This window comes from Pollachius pollachius (assembly GCF_949987615.1).
Source record: "Pollachius pollachius genome assembly, chromosome: 12".
Taxonomy (NCBI): Eukaryota; Metazoa; Chordata; class Actinopteri; order Gadiformes; family Gadidae; genus Pollachius; species Pollachius pollachius.
In genome coordinates, this window is record NC_136945.1 from 4,191,521 (window position 1) to 4,208,984 (window position 17,464).

Consider the following 17,464-nt stretch of genomic DNA (forward strand, 5'->3'; position numbering starts at 1 on the left):
GCGCTCGTTTTGGAGTAAAGCCCAGTTTGAAAAATGTGTGTCTGATGTTGTAGGCTCGACGCCCAGATGCAGACACGATAAAAGGCCTACCGGGACTTGGAGACGCACACACACAGACACACACTCTCCCACACACACACACACAAATGCACACACAATCTCACACACACACACATACACACACACACACACACATACACGCACACAGACAAATACTTTCCCACACACACATCCACTTACAAATAGACAAACACACACACACACAAGCACACACCCTCATACACACTCACAAAAACACACATCCACGCTTGAAAACACACACACACACACACACACACACACACACACACACACACACACACACACACACACACACACACACACACACACACACACACACACACACACGACCACAGTCCAAACCAACATCCCTCTCGTTTCCTCGAGTTAGGTACTTTTTTTTCCCCGCCCACGAAAACTCACGAATCACTGAATCACCCTTGTACAAATATAGAGCTGCTAAGGACATTTTAATTATTGTCGCCACTGCAATTAATCATTGCAACTGCAAATGAATCATCATCATTGACTGGCATCAGGAGACATGTGTTTTAGCTAGATGATTTACAGGCTGTGTGTGTTTACCTTTGTATGTGTGTTTCTCCTTGCATACGCTCACATGTTGCGTGTTTGTGTGTGCGCTTTTGGGTTTGCATTTGCACGTGCATGCTTATGTGCATGTGCGTGCATTTATTTTCGGCGGGGCTTGTGGTGGTAGGGCGGTGGGTTGGTGTGGGGGAGGGGAGAAAAGGGGTTCATCTGAGGGTGAATGCCTCCTCCTCTGCCTCCTCCTCTGCCTCCTCCTCTGCCTCCTCTAGCAAACTGCCCTCCTTACCCATCCCCCCCCAACCCCCCAACATTCCACCCCCACTTCGGTACAGTGGATCCGAATGTCAGCTTGACCTAACATGCCCCCCACCTCTCCTGGCCATCAATCATTAAATGGATTAGCCCACGCTCACGCCTCAACGGACCCCCGATCAGGCGGCCGTTACAAGCGCTCTACTGTGTGTCGTCCTCGCCCATCAGCGGGGAGCGACACCACCCAGTCGGGTAAAGGATGGAAAGAGGGGAAGTGAAGTAGTGCGAAGGCATATCAAGATGGAGGGCTTCTGCCAGGGCCTTCCTTTGGGGAGCGCGGCGGAGCGCTGTGCGCATTCCTCTGCATCATGTCGACAACAGAGCTGACCCGGGCCCAAAAGAAAACCCTTGCATGCTTCTCCACGCTGAGAGATACCTCGCTTTATGACTTGTGAAGTGGGTGTGTATTTGTGTTCTGCATTTGCATGTCTACCAGTTTTTGTGTGTGGATGCCTCTGCATAGAATTTCGAACGTGCGTGTGCATTTGCGTTTGCACATGCTATTCTGGGTGTTTCTGTGTGTGTGTGTGTGTGTGTGTGTGTGTCTATGGCCACCTGTGCTCGCGAGGGTGCGTGCGATGCGCGGCAGGAAGTCAGGCCTGTGTCTGCGAAGAGCCGGCGTCTGCGGGGGAGAAGCGGCGGTCGATGTGCAGAGACACGCGCCGGGCTCGGCTGTCGTGCGTGCGGTTTGTTGTGGCAGCTGCGCTTTGTCGCCGCCACAGCTCTGATGACAGATCGCACAGACAGTGTGTTCCTGCCTCCCACCAGATAACCCCCCCCCCCCCATGAAGAATTTGTCATCTACCGCTAAGTGAGTCGTCACCAGAAGCTGTGAAATGAGATGTAATCTACACCCTGCCCCTCTCCCCTCCCCCTTTTCCCACATGCTGCGATGTTGTCCCCTCCTCTAACACCCGCCCCTACTAAACACACACACACACACACACGCGCACACGCACACACACACACTCACACACATACACACACATACACACAAATGAGGTAGTCCTCTATCTTCTCCCCCGTCCTCTATCCTCTCCCCAGCACCCCCCTAAACTCATAAACACACACACATGCTGTAGTCTTCTATTTTAACCCCCCTCCACTCCTCTTTCCCTGACACACGCACACACACACACACACACACACACACACACACACACACACACACACACACACACACACACACAGTCCCCCTGCCCCCCAAATGCTCATATCTCTGAGTCTCCAACGGGACAGGCAGGCAGCAGTGATCAGCAGGCTATGATGGACACGCCGGTTAATAGCGGTTAGCGCTGCAGTGTGTCGGGGAGGAGGAGAGGTGATTTATGTGTCTCCTCTCTGTCTCTGTGTCCGTCTCCATCTCTCTCTCTGTCTCTGTCTGTCTCTCGCTGTCTCTCTCTCTCTGTCTCTCTCTCTCTCTCTGTCTCTCTCTGTCTCTCTCTCTCTCTGTCTCACAAGCCTTTTCTTTCTTCTCCCCCCTAAGTTTCCCTTGTCGCTGAGACATCGCTCTCAGATTTATGGCGCAGTAAAAACCTGGCCGTGACCACAGGGCAGGCCCTCTTTATTCTGACGCTCACAGACACACGCACACACTTATATACGCACCATACACACGCACACACACTTCATGTAGGCACACACACACACATACGCACACTCACATTGATACATACAGACTCACTCATACACGCATCCAATTCACCTGCTGACACACACACACAAACCCTTACAGACACACAATAATCCACCCGCACACAGAAAGGTGATCCCAGGTCTGGGGAATAAGGGTGTAATCTCTGCCCATCTTGCAGCGCTTCATATTATCTCAGATAACAACTTGTTTTGTTCCTAAAGCCGGGCGTTTGCTACGGCGGCCGGCGTTCCAAAACTCACGGAAAAAAACATTCCTTTGTGGAAACTGTGTCAGCTTCCCCCTGCCCGCCCCCCAGAAACCTCTTCCTTCAGACACACACACATACACTCAAACTCACACACACTCAGACTCACACACTCACCCTTCTTCCAACTCCCAATTATCTCTGGATTGTTAGCAGGAGGGATGTTGTTCCAATTGAAGTGGCCATTAGCCTCACCGTGTGTGAGTGTTGCGTTTGTTTTCTTTTAGGTATGGGGGGGGGGGGGGGGTTGTGCTTTGGATGCCAAAAGCCCCTGCAGAGTTTCTGGACTTGGAAATAAAGTCTTCTTGTTTCCCCTACTCAAAGTCTGACTTTCAGTCTGTCTATCTGTCTGTCTGTCTATGTGTGTGTCTCTCGCTCTCTCTCTCTCTCTCTCTCTCTCTCTCTCTCTCTCTCTGTCTCTCTCTCTCTCTCTCTCTCTCTCTATCTCTCTCTCTCTCAGTGTATGTCTCTCTCTCTCTCTCTATGTTGGACGAGGTCCAGTGTAAATCCATGGCAGCCGGCCTCAGACAAAGCCTCCACCACATAACACCGGTGTTGTGTTACCGTGGCAATGGTGTAAATCTCCAGGGCTGGATTCACCTTTTCTCTTTTTATTCAGTAAGGGGGGGGGGGGGGGGGGGGGAGGGGACGCGATCAGCCAGCCAGCTGCCCCCCCCCCCCCCCCCCCCCACCTCTCCTCTTCTCGGCCTCCTCATCATTCATTTAGTCATTTAGCTTTGGAATAGAGAAAAAGCTTTGCTCAAGGGCATTCGCTGGGTGAGATAGAAAGGGAACTGTAACAGTTGTAGTTGTTGCAGCACAACCAAAAACAAAGGAGTGTGCTCGCTGTGGTGCACTTTTGTTCTCAGATCACCGCCATGAGAATAGGGGGAATCAAAGGAGAAGCCAAACTGTGTGAACTGTGATCGCTGGTGGAGGAGATCAATGGCTGTTACCGTTCAGCAGCACAAGATGTACAAGTTGAGTCAAAACAGCAAGGAGAAAACACACTGTGCAGCACCCAAAAAAGACATTAAACCAAAGCAACCAAAGGAATCTCTGCAACATAAATAAGGAGTGTTTCTTCCTTCTTCAGACAAACTCCTCTTCTTCCCTTCAAAGTACAAAAGAGCCTTTGGGTTTCCATGGTATTTTAATTGCATTCTCTTCGCAGTTCTGAAAGTGTGTGTGTGTGTGTGTGTGTGTGTGTGTGTGTGTGTGTGTGTGTGTGTGTGTGTGTGTGTGTGTGTGTGTGTGTGTGTGTGTGCGTGTGAGTGTGCCTAAGAGAACCTCTCCGGGGGTCACAGAGGGTCAAGCAGGGTCAGTGTGTCAGCTAAGCCCTCCAGGATTGGACCCCTTGGAAATGCACTTGTGCTGCTGTCACTTTGTATTAGCACCCACAGGCTTAAGACTGGCTGCTGCAAGCCGCCGCTTCTCCGCCCTGCGGCGGGGAAGCAAGAGGCAGTTATTTTCTCTGTGAGCGCGCCTCACGCAAAAGGTTAGGCTCACGTCTTACTTACAAAACAAACTTGTTTTAGGGGTTTTGTGTCTGCTTGTTTTCTGTGTGTGTTTGTGTGTTTGGGGCTTTCAATAGAAATTGAATTGATGTTTTAAGTGCCGTACCTTGGGCTATGGTTTAGTATTTTGTGTTTTGTGAGGCGTATGTGTGCGCGTTTGTGTGTGTGTGCGTGCACCTGCCTGCCTGCGTGCGTGCGTGCGTGAATACATGCATTTGTGTGTGCGTGTGTGCTTCTGTACGTGCGTGCGTGCGTGTGGGCGTGCGTGCCTGGTAGGGCTCTGGGGCGTCGCTGCCCAGCTAATGCAGGATGATTTTGTGCATGTGGCCAGCTGCAGCTGGCACGTCGTCGCAGGAGGACTCTGCTTGATGGTGGACATCTGGCCAGACTCTGTTTGTGTATCCGCAGCCCTGTGTTGTGTTACAGCCAGGAGACATGCGTTTAGGAGCTCCACAGGGCTCCTCTAAGCCGATATCATACGAGTACTAGTCTGCTAAGTCATGCGAAAAGGAGGAAAGTACTGCAAGTGTCTCTTTGCTGATGGGAATAAGTACTGCTCATGCAGCTTGTGAAGCTTGTGAAGATTCAACTAGTGGGCATAATAAGTATTATGAATCTCCTCCAGCTAATGGGTTTAAGTATTACGGATTTCCCCTACCCCTGATGCTTTGCTGGCCATTAGCTGTGTTGGTCGACTGACATGCATGTATTTGATTGGTTGGTTGGTTGGTTGGTTGGTTGGTGGGCTTTGCATGCGCAGGCCAGTAACAACGTTAGTCTGAATGTGTTGGAATGAGCCGGCTCTTCAACCTGTGGACTTCGGTGAGGGTCGGCCTGCTGTTTGTAATGTGTAACAGGTTTCAAAGGGACAGCTCATCAGGACAGTGTAAAGAGCGACCGGGGCAGCGCTTTTATGGCAGACCTTATGCAAACCCACCGGCGGTGGGGAAGAGACAGCAGGCAGGTGTTTCTTAATGACCAATAAAACATCCCCCCCTCGAGCTCGACTCAACTCGAGGTCGCCTTTTATTGTCTTTCCATGGTTTACATGTGCAAATGTGTACACATGTTGTATGTACATGTTAGCCAGATATGTTGTGGTAAGAAATGGCAATGTCTACATTTCTGGTCTTCGCAAAACACATCTCCAGCTATTTGTTTCTGGTGCTGTAACCAGAAAAAGTACCCCAAAAATCCCTTTATTTTCTCCTGGCTTCTTCCAATCATCTGAGCCTACGTGGCGGCCCTCTGATCTACCACTAGGTACGGGCGGGGAAATTAAAGGTCTCACGTCAGAGTCTCTCTGCGATGCGCGACGGCCATCTTCTGACAGTCGATGCGCTCCGTCGCGGACGGGCTGTCTCTGCCGCTGACGGCGTTCATGCACTTCAGCGTGTGAATAATGCAGCATCTCTCCTCCCAAGCTTTCACTCAAGGAAATCCGGGCTTCTGTTACACAGACGTGTACACGTGAAGCCCGGGCTTTATCAGAGGTGTTTGAAAACCCACAGAATGGGATTTGCTCACGTCAGGGTGTAATCCATCCGTGTGCGTCGCTTGCTTTGACTGTGTGTGTGTGTGTGAACACACAGAACCAGACGCTCGCACACAGACGCTCGCAAACGCACACAAACACACGCACAAACACACGCACACACACAGGGATGTAGTTCTCACTCTTACACAAAGACCCCAGCAGATGGAAATGTCTGTCTCACTCCAAAGTTTTCTTTCTCTTTTTTTCCCAATGCGTCCACTCCTCGGTTTAATGAAGTGGAGAGGCGGCGGCGGCGGTAATGACGGGTTTGGTACACAACCCTCTCCTCAGCCGCTCCTCTGTTCTGAAGGGAATTCTATTCACCGTAAAGCCCCCGTCTCTCTCTCTCTCTCTCTCTCATCCCCCTCCCTCCCCACACACAAACCCATCCCCCCTACGGTGAGAGGGGAGGGGAGAAAAACAAGCGCCCCTTTTCAATGCTAACTCAATAATGACTTCCCACGGGGGAAGGAGAATATAGGGGGGCTGCCTTTGAAGTGGCACTGCGGTAAGGGGGAGTGTATGGGGGGGCGGGCTCTCCCTGCGAAGGAAGGAAGCTCTCACAGGTGGTTTTTACAAGGTTTAGGCCGCCTGTGATCATCATCAGGTGAGGCTGGGGGAGTGAAGAAGACATTGGCTCATGGAAAAGTATTTTCAATAATGTAATATTGTAATATGAAAAGGGCTGGAGCGATGTATTGAGCGTTGTTTCGCAGGCGTTGAGGTCTCGTCCTTTTATACGCCAAATGTTCTTTTAGTTTTATACTTTTGTTATTTCCGTCTCTATTAATGTTTTGTCCGTCTCATAATGGTGTATGTGCGTCATATCAGGGCAAAGTGTGACTCATGTTGCTTAAATAAATACAACAACCTGTATCACCATGTGTGGGGGGGGGGGGTTAGACCCTCAGGTTGCCCTCAGCGCAGTCCGAGACGCAGCCGCTCTGTCGCTCTCTCTGCATTCTGTCGGTCTGTCAGTCTGTCCCGTAATGAGCCTTTGAGTCCCGGCGGGATCTACGAGTCTGCTCTGCATCCTGGATCTCTCTCTCTCCCACCCCCTCCCCGCCTCCTCCCTTTCTCTCTCTCTCTCCTCCTCCCTCTTTCTCTCTCGCTCAACTACTTTCTCCTGGGAAAGCCTGCTCTCTCTCTGTCTCTCTATATCCTCCTGGGATAACCCGCCCTCCCGTTCCCTCCCCCTCCTCCCACCGTGCCCGGGGCTCCGGCGTCCTGATATAACACAATGATAAGGTCTGTTTACACAGCTCCTCCTGAGATCCTATACAAACCCCCCCCTCCCCCTCTGTCCACGCCCCTCCTCCTGCTCCACCACCTTTATAAACACTCCTCTCACTTGCTGGGATGGCAGGGGATAAGTGTGGGGAGGGGGAGTCTGGGGGCTCATTAGGGGCTGCCTGGTGATGAAAGGGCAGCGGTGGGCTAATTGGGCCAGGGGGGGACTGTGGGGCGGGGGTACATGAACCACAGAATGCACGTACACACACGTCACCGTGACACACACACACACACACACACACACACCCTTTAATACCTTGTTGAATGGACATACCCTTAATACCCCCAACAACGACCCACAGAGGTCAGGGCTCCTAATCACCGTGGCGATTTGAGGAGAGGGAGGGGGCGGTGGGGACAAAAAGCATCCGCTTGAGGAGCGGGAGGCCCTTCCCCAGCTATGAATAATATGCAGTCGATGGAGGGATGATCGCATTAACCAGCACCACAAGGGGGACATTCATCAGCCCCCCCCCCCCCCCACCGCGTGTGTGTTCCTCTGGAGGTACGCATCGATAAAATCTATACCATGGGTGCGTGGCTTTAATTCTCTCTCTCTCTCTCTCTCGCTCTCTCTCGCTCTCGCTCTCTCTGCAGCGGTCTCAAAGGTCAAGTGGTTGCCGAAGCGCTCGGGGCCGTTATCTTAACAGATTCCTGTTTTTCATTTGTACATGTGTTATGTAAATAGATATTTTGATTTATTCGTACACTGCATCCGGGCAACGTCCTGACCCCCGAGTGGCGGTGTGGAAGGGTGGATGAGCGGACCATTCGCACTGGGCCCGTCCGTATGTGTGTTCTGCCACGTGTACTGGGCAGATATTCAGAAAACCGGTTGTCAAATAAAGCACAAGCGGTGGCAGCAGGCTGCTGAAGTCCTCTGCTCGCATTATGGAAACGTTTCAACAAAAGCCCCCCTACTTGCATGTTTGTCTGTTTGAATGCGTGTGTATGTTCGCACGCATGCCTCTCTATGCATGTACAGTACGTGTGTGTGTGTGAATGTGTGTGTGCGCATGCATGCATGCCTCTCTATGCATGTACAGTACGTGTGTTTGTGTGTGTGTGTGTGTGTGTGTGTGTGTTTGAATGTGTTTGTGTGCGTGTGCACAAATGCGCATGCAGACTTCTACTTGCATGGACGTCTGTTGGAATACATGTGTGTGCGCATGCATGCATGCCTCTATATGCATGTACATCTTTGTGAATGTGTGTGTGTGTGTGTGCATGCATGCCTGTATATGCATGTACATCTTTGTGAATGTGTGTGTGTGCGTTTGCTTGTGTGTGTTGGGCTGGGCCGTGTAGTCCTGCTCCGTGTCTTATCGGTTCACGGAGCTAGCAACAGGGGAGAGCCAGGCGGCCGTATCTGCGTTTCTTATCTCCCAGACGTTATTAAACCGCTGCATTACCATATTTCATTGAGAGGCCGCCACCAGCGGAGCGTGCTGGCGCCAGACCCGCCGCCTGTTTAGCATGCAGGTGGGGGGAGCCGGGAGCAGGGATCAGGGTAGTGGGTGTTTGGGAACCACTGATGTTTATCCCGTGGCGATGTCTTTAGCACGCAGCGCACAGCTCAGTCAATACCCACCACCACCACCACCACCACCACCACCACCACCCTCGCCCTCTCTCGTATGCTGTGCTCCTCAGCAGCGCTGAACAAGAGGCTCCCGCCCCTCTCGGCTTACACCAGCGCCTTGCACCACCTTAGTGGAATCTGGACTTGGCTTTAGCTGTGCTGCCCGGTCCCTTGACACTCATCCGTGGCTCACTTATTAAATGAGTCTCTCTCCCCCTCTTTCCCTGTTTTCTCTTTCTCCCTCTCTCCCCTTCCCTCTCCGCCTTGCCCTCCTTCTCTCACTCCTGTCTCCCCCACCCCCCTCTTCTCTCCCTCTCTCTCTTCCTCCGGTCCTCGCCTCCCCCTCTCCCAGGTCCAGGAAGGTGACAGCGCTGGCCGCTTCCTTGCAGAAGACGCCGCTGAGGAAAGGAGACCTGGAGTTGGAGCTGGAGGATTTGGAGCAGGCGGCGATCATGGTCGTGGAGGAGCAGCAGCAGGTCGTGGAGAAGAAGAAAAAGAAGAAGAGAAAGAGGGAGCACGGAGGAGGAGCTCCTGGCGGTGGCAGCGGCGAAGGTCCGGAGAGCGTCAGCCAATCGAGCGACGAAGACGACGAGGAAAGCAGCAGCAGCAGCAGTAGCAGCAGCAGCAGCAGCAGCAGCAGCAGCAGCAGCAGTAGCGACTCCTCTGAGGAGAGCGAGGATTGTGAGGCTGAAGGGCAGGGCAATGCTCCCCACACCGATGGAGGAGGAGGAGAGGGAGGAGGGAAGAAACCAGCTGAGACCAACCCTGTGGAGCGCCTGCAGCCCTCCCCCTCATCCCCTCCCCCAGCCCCGGCTCCCCTCCCCCTCAGCGCTCCGCTGGCCCTCGCTTCGCCCCAGGGGGAACGTGAGCCTCTCCCAGCTGCGGCCGGCCAGAGACGCAGGGTACTGATCGAGGAGCTGGGGGAGCAGGTGGCCACGGGGCTGCACATCTCGGAGCATTCCTGCCGCGTCGAGGTGAACCCCGAGACCCGGCGCGGCGACGCGCCAGCCGGCACCGCTCGTGCGGCCTCCGAAACCGGGAACTTCCTGGAGCTCACCCCTCGCCGGAACCCGCTGCTCATCGTGGAGCCGGACGGGCCTCTGGACCAGGAGGACTTCATCCTCTAGGGAGGAAAAGGATGAAAGGAGCGTCTGACCTCAAACACGGCCAGTGGACGCCATCCTAAGCCCTAGTGGGGATGTGATACTAACAGACTGATTATGGGTTAGATGCTTCCTGGCGGTGCTGAAGTCGATATATCGGACCGTTTCTTCTTTTTTTTTACTATTTAGTTGTTGCATGTGGAATCTCTTGTATTTGTCTCACACTTTCACCGTTGCTTTTGTTGAATTCATTAAACTACCAGAAATCGGAACAAAACACAATCAGTGAATCATTTAAAATCAATGTCACTTGCCTTCTTCTGGTTATTGAAGCATGCCTGAGCTCCACTTGGTTCTTAGTTCTCACAAGAAAGCTGGAAATGATCCTGTCTGCACCGCTGCCAATTACCTGCCAAGGAGATTCACTGAGGTGTAAAAGGTTACAATAACAATGTGGGCATTTTAGCACTAACTGTTGCTACATGGATCATGTGGTTTAGATTTCACACTTCAAAATTATTATTATTATTATTATATTCAACTAACCAATACTAGTTGCAATGGCGCGTGCTAGTCACGTGTTGATGACGCTTTAGTCTGCATTTGCGTGTCATTGAGTGGCCACCTAAATCATAATCAGCCTGTTGCCTTTTGTTCGCTAAATGGTTAAAACATATTTAAATATTGGCACTGCTTTTCAGAGTCATTCATTGTGAACGCTAAAAGATAGGTCTTATCATAACCCTAAAAGTACACATACAATAAATTACAATACATGAGCTTTTTCAGCATACAGCTGCATGCGTATATAGATTTTTTTATTTATTATTGACAGTTAGCTGAAGATTATACTCCCTGTTTTCTCACTTAAACATAGAAAACGCCTCTCTTCTTCGTAGTTTCCTCTATTTGTCTCTAACTCATGCTCCAATCATTCATCGATCAATGCTGCGGATGTTGTGAATGCAACGGAATATATGATGCATCGTTGCAGCAACATTTAAGATGATCGCGATGAGTTCTGCCCGTTCTGCCTCCATGCTGTCAGCGGTCAAACCAAAACAAACTACAGTGACAGCGGCCGCACTTATTCCGCCTCTTACAAACTTAGACACTACATCATATACCGACTCTTGCAAGCCCACACCCCTTTTATTATGCTTGCTTCATTACGTAATAGGTAAACCAAATTGTTATACTTTGTGACATTATAGGCAACATTTTATTAAAATTATGCGCTCAGAAATTTGTTAGATTAGCGACCGGGGTTTCCACATTATGGGTTTAATTACAACTAGAGGTTGAGCGTGCGCAACACGCGCGTGAAATCTCTAGTATAGATAAGTCAAACCGTTGATTAACTTCAAAGCACCCTTCTCTTAAACAACTCGAATTCACAAAGACTTAATATATCTATCTTTCGGAGACATTGCAGCACAACGAGTGTAACTGTCATCATAATTTCCCGGACTACAACGCTTTCCCGGGTTATACACCACGCGTTTGAGGTCTGCGCCGGCAGAACTTTCTCAGAAGGAAAAATAAATAAATAGCCCCGCTGTGTGTGCTGACAGACGGGAGACGAACGACGAGGGAGGATGGCGAGGATGTGTGTGTTTGTGTTTGTGGGGGAAAGGGAGGGGAGGGAAGGGGGGTTTGGGGCAGGGATAGGGACGTGCTTGCCTGTGCGCCGGAGTGATTGATTCATCAGACTGGGGAGGGGGAGCGCCCGTCGGCACGGCTCAATATCGCTGTCTGCGTCTCGCGGGCAGACGGAGGGAGAAAGAGAGAAAAACAAAAAACAAACAAGCAAGGAAGCGCATGTCAGGCAGATAGATGAGGGGAAGCGTTCCACGGATGGGGGAAAGATGGAGCACGGAAAGCGGGGAGGGGGGATGTTTGTTTGAAAGATAAGCTAACTCCGGAGTCAGCCCAAGCAGACAGGAGCAGAGGAATTAGGTGTGTGTGTGTGGGAGGGGGGGTCTCTTCCGTGTCCTTCAGAACCTCTTCCGTATCGCTGTTATATATTCTTTATTAAATCACCTCCACTAATAATTACTTCCAGAGCTGTCTAGTCAACGGCAAGCAGACCTTTGGGCGATCGGGTGTAATTGATGGGGGAGTGGGGTGGTGGTGGTGGTGGTGGTGGTGGGAGGCGGGGGATTGAAGTGACCCAGATTGTGAGTTGTTCCTCTATCATTCACGAGCAAGTGAACAGTTTGAGGGGAACGCCGGCCGAACCGGTCCGCTGTGGTTAGGCCGGCCGCCTCTCGCTCCTCCCCCCGTGTCAGAGAGGGGGAGGCGGGGACGGAGAGAATGGTGATGGTGAGGATGTGGATTGTTCCGGGGGTGGTCCCCATGGGGGTGTCATGCTACGGAGATGAATGAGCATGGTATGGAGCTCCCTCCCCTCCTCACACATCATCACCGCCGTCACCACCGTAACGCCTCCCGGGGGCCTCGATGCTGTTATCCCCGTGACTGAACTGTGTTACTGCGTTGTGGAACGCCGACCCTGTTTACACACACACCTGTGCTGTGTAGGACACGGGTAGGGGGACTATCAGACCCAGCAGGGGGCCCCTGTCCTGTCTTCGTGTTGGGGGGTTGGGAGGAGGAGGAGACCTCTGTATTGATTTAGTGACACCACACTCCCTGGCACTTTTTCATTTTAAAGTGGCCTTCGTAGCATCCCCATTAGCGCTGGCTAGCTCTGCGCTCCGCAGCTGTGGCAGCACCGATCATTGGTCTGTAATGCACGATTAATGCTGCGCGGCTGTAATGCTCGCCGCTGATGAATTGGGTTAAAGTGTTAATTAATGGTCTGGTGCACGCATTCTGATGAACCGACCCCAATGCGAAAGATACACAATGCGCCCTTTGACCCCTCGCGACCTCGAATAAAACTGGGGTAATGCTGTCCGGGCCCCAGTCTTTATTTTAGTTTAATAATCCCGCCCCCGCTTGTCGGAAGTCTAATTGCGGAGCCGTAGTGCTCCAGGACTCGGAAGGCTGTCTAGGCCCTGGCTGCAGTACGGTTAAGACTGAACCACCGGAACAATTGAAACGGGGGAAACCCGGTTGAAACTGATTCGTTTCATTAAGAGGCCCCGGAGGAAAAAAAACCGAAACCGCTGATTTACCGGCACTGCTTGTTGGCCGTGTTCATTCTTACAACTCTCCCTCCAAATGGAATCAAGTATTTCATCCAAAGCGTGTGTTCCATGGCGACTGTAGCAGCAAGCGCTTGGTTGTGTGTGTGTGTGTGTGTGTGTGTGTGTGCGTGTGCGTGTGCGTGTGTGTGTGTGGTGCCTGCACACTACGGCTCCCCTCTCTGCCGTCCCCCTGTTCGCAGGCCTCCTGCTTGATTGCGATAGAAAACTCAATCTCCTCTCCCCGCGCTGAGAGGCAAAGTGATTCTGGTGCTTGAAGAGATTAATAGCCCTCAAGAAGAAATGAATCAGGTGTGTGCTCTCAGGGGCTTGACTCCTCCAAAGGGCGTGCGCAAATAGAATTCCTTTTGTCCTCTCCCTCCTCCTCGCTCTCTCTCTCTCTCCCTCCTCTCCTTTCTCTCTTCTCATTAAGGACGGACTGGCTAGGATGGAGGACCAGGAGGTTGTACCACACAGCTCCGCCTGTTCCACCCCGACACCACCCCCACCACCCCTACTCCAGCCTCCTTGGCAGCCCAGGTTACAGTATGCTGTAAGCCCCCCGCCCACCACACTCATCAGGCCTGGCTTGTTAGAGAGATCAGGGGGAATGGCCCATGTGTGTTCATAAAGAGCAGCAGGTGGTCCTTAGCCCCCCCCCCCCCCCCCTTCCAATAACACACACACACACACACACTCGAGTGGTGTACGGTCAGCAGCGTCTCTCCCCCACCAGTATGACGGAAACACAGACGGGGGAAACAGATTCTCCTCCATCTGAGAGGGCTTGTTTCTTGTTATCACAAAATAAACTGTACAACACCCCCCGCTATTTCCGCCAGTGTGAGCGAGGGATCGTGCCTCTGTGTGTGTGTGTGTGTGTGTGTGTGTGTGTGTGTGTGTGCTGACAGCCCTAGCCCCCCCCCCCCCCCCCCCCCCCCCCCCCCCAGCTTGTCCTCCTGGATGGCTCAGCCTGGCTGAATAACTCTAATTGGTGTGAGCAATGTCTGTTAAATCACCCGCTAACCCCCATGTGCATGCGTGCTATCAGGCGTTTTAATGCTGCAAGTTACCATGGCCGCGTGGAGGCTCGGACGCTGCCCGGCGAGCGTGCACGTGGCTGCACACGCTTGGGCTGAGCAGAGGTGGGAGTGTGTGTGTGTGTGTGTGTGTGTGTGTGTGTTTGTGTGTGTGCTTGAGAGAAAGTGAGAGAGTTGGGTGTTACACGCGGCTCCTAGACTTGTTAAGTACTGTGAGGTCCACGGCCAAGCAGCACCTTGTCATAGCGGTCCAGCCGTGGTTTAAAGAGGCATTCATGCGTAGGGTTCAGGGCAGAGGACAGCTTTTTTCCCATGCCCTACATTAGTACATTCTTAATGTAATTGCTCTATAATCACAGTTCTTTTTTTTGCTTCACTTTGTGAAGTTCAGGTCTAGACTGTTTCAGTTTAGTCCTCCGCTGCAACCTAATCTGAACTATATGTTCCCGGGAATGTCCATTTTTTTCAAAGCCACGTCATGCTTTTTAAGCCAGTGTGACGGAGCTCTTTAAAAAAGAAAACGTGTTTGTTTTCATAGCTAAACAGCTGTCAAACATGATTAATATTTAAGCGTGAGGCTGTGCTTGAGGAAACCTCTAAGTGCTAAGGGAGCAGGATCCGACAAACCAACCAACTGTTGTTTTCTGGGTTCCTCTCGTCTCCTCTCTTCCGCTCCTGCGCCGCTGAGTCCTATAGGAGTGGGAAGGAACAAACTAAAAACCCTGAGGTGTCGTAGTGATGTAAACAAGCTCTCGGCTGAACCTCTTCATCTCCGAGCAGGGCTGAGGCTTGGCAGATTTCATTCCACACAGGGGGGCTGCATTGAACTATTACCCCGTTTTTTTTTTCTCCTTCTTCATCTGCCTTTGGAGGCAATTGGATCAGAGGGATGGGGGTGGTGGTGGTGGTGGTGGTCTTGGTGGTGGTGGTGGTGATGGGGCGGGGTAGGTGGTGTGGGAGGGTTAGCTTGTCTCAGACAAATCTCGGGGGGGCCTCGTCGTGTTTTGCTCTGCCTCATGTGCGAGGCGCTGTGACCCTTGCCCTCTCTGGGAAGTGAACCAGACCCCCACCATCACCCCCCCCCCCCCCATGTTTACACTGGGCTGTAAGTGCTCCTTTTGGCCACCGGCCTGTGTGCAAAACACGAGCAACGGGAAACAATGGGAGATTCCCGTACACAGGGCTTCCGACATGCTCCCTTTGGCCATGGCTATGGGTCTCCACGTAGATGGATCCATGCGGGCACAGCAACTGTCTGGCACTAGGGATAGCAGCTGTGCATAGGGAGGCTTGAGCTCTATGCTAGAGCTCTGACATGAAATAAAACAGCACCAGCTCGCCTTCCTCCAAACCTCACAAGCCAAGGAATTCTTATTTCTTACCATTTGATCCTGAAAGGTGCTTTGTCCGCTTCCTTTCAGATGCAGGCCCTCTAACTTCCTGACGAGACCCAAGAGATTCACTCCTTCCACCCATACTCCTCCTGAACACAAACCTCCCCTCTCAATCTCTCACTACCTTGCCCTCCCCTCAACTCCCTCCATCCATCTGTTGTGCCTCCCACCTATCTCCTCCTTCTCATCTCCTGGTGATTAGCCCTGTTTCACTTGTAACTTTGTTCGCTGCTGTAACATCTGAATTTCCAATCAGTTATTAACAAAGTCTTCTTATCGCATCTGTTCATCTGCCTCTTATGCACTGTGGTCTGTGGGTTGCACTGGGGGAGAGTTCCAGACGTTCAGAAAAGTCATATATCTATCTATATATATATATATATATATATATATATATATATATATATATATATATATATATATATATATATACCTATGTATATACCGCAATTGATCTTCAAAACCCTTTACCAATCCAATATTGTACCCTAAGGCCCGGCCCTCCCCCGGCTCTGTCAGGGTATCGGATGACTGACAACAGATCGACCCGATGCATCGGTGGGCTGGCGCCGTGGTGCGGGCCCCTTATGGACTCACGGTCCGCTACAGATTAGATCAGCGCGGTTTCCCCTCTGGTTGAGGGGAACCGACACGTTAGAAGATGTGCCACCCGACCGATACCCAACGTTAGCAGAAGGGGAGTGAGCGTGTACTCGCTCCCCTCCCCCACCACCACCACCACCACCACCACCACAACCACCAACTGCCTCCGACTGCACTGGGAAATGAAACACTTGCGCGTGATTTCCTGACACTGAGGGACATTTGGACAGTGTTGGGAACGTTACTTTAAAAAAGCTATTAGTTATAGTTACTCACTACTTGTTCCAAAAAGTAACTGAGTTAGTAACTGAATTACTCTATAATAAAAGTAACTAGTTACCAGGGAAAGTAACTATTTGCGTTACTGTAAAAAAAGAAAATTGCTATATGTCAAAGAATTTGGATTTTTCTGAGCAGTTTTCACTTGGCCTTAATGTGCTAAATGGTTGAACTGCCCATTCAAGGCCCTGATATACTTCCAACTGAATTTTAATTTGCTTTGTTGCAAAGGCTGTGGAACATCTGCCGAATACTACAGAAAATGCCAATTTTTCATCGGATTGCTCCGGACTCTACATTTCTGCTGCTTCATCGAATCTGTTTGGTGTGTGCGTTTGCGTGTGTGTGTGTGGCGCCCGTGTCCTGGCTTGTGTGTAAAAACACTGGCTCCGATTGGCTACCATGAAACATGACTCTGCCTTAGCCAATCATAATCACTCATCTCGTTGTTAACCCACCCGGTCTCCTCACTAGCAGTTTGTGTTTGGAGTCAGGGGTGCGTTCGGATTACGCAGTTTATTCAATCAATTCATAGTAACGCACCGCATTTAACGTACAGTAACGGTAACGGCGTTGTAACGACGGAAAGAGTAATTAGTTAGATTACACCGTTACTGAAAAAATAACGGCGTTACCTAACGGCGTTATTTTAAACGGCGTTATTACAAACACTGCATTTGGATAGACCAGAAAAAGTAATTTCTATGAAGACACTGGATCCTTTTTCTGAAACCGCACCTATCATCAATGTTTTTAGGATGTCACTCAATGGGAAGTCAACATCGCCTTGCTCTCCTGTGACCACCATCTACTCTAGTGTAACCTCGGCCTAGCTCTCTGTTTACACATGTCTATGTTTAAACAAAGAATCATTGTACAGTACATGAAAAAAAACATTATGTTTTTGGCAGAAGTTATTCCTTGAACCGCCAAAACGACAATTTGGCGGGTCAAGGCATTCAATCTTCAATGTTTATAACTCCACTGCTGTGAGAGTTCCACTATCAACACCTGCATACCCCTGCCGCACATTTGGCTGTCATTCCACATTAAGCAGAGGAGGGGAAGAGGGTGGACGTGTGTCGGCGGCGAGAGAGGAGAAGAGCTGTCACAGGAACTGTCACAAGAACTGTCATGACCCT

At 51.1% G+C, this 17,464-nt stretch overlaps 1 protein-coding gene across 3 annotated transcripts in view; it reads left to right on the top strand.

The window, feature by feature from the left end:
• Window positions 1-10,098, top strand: part of shq1 (SHQ1, H/ACA ribonucleoprotein assembly factor) — a 33,067-nt gene extending 22,969 nt beyond the window's left edge. For all 3 annotated transcript variants that reach the window (XM_079748762.1, XM_079748760.1, XM_079748761.1), the window contains exon 12: window positions 9,104-10,098. In XM_079748762.1, coding sequence (XP_079604888.1) covers window positions 9,104-9,878 — 775 coding nt within the window. In that variant the 3' untranslated portion in view covers window positions 9,879-10,098. The remainder of the gene's footprint in view (window positions 1-9,103) is intronic.
• Window positions 10,099-17,464: the final 7,366 nt, after the last annotated feature.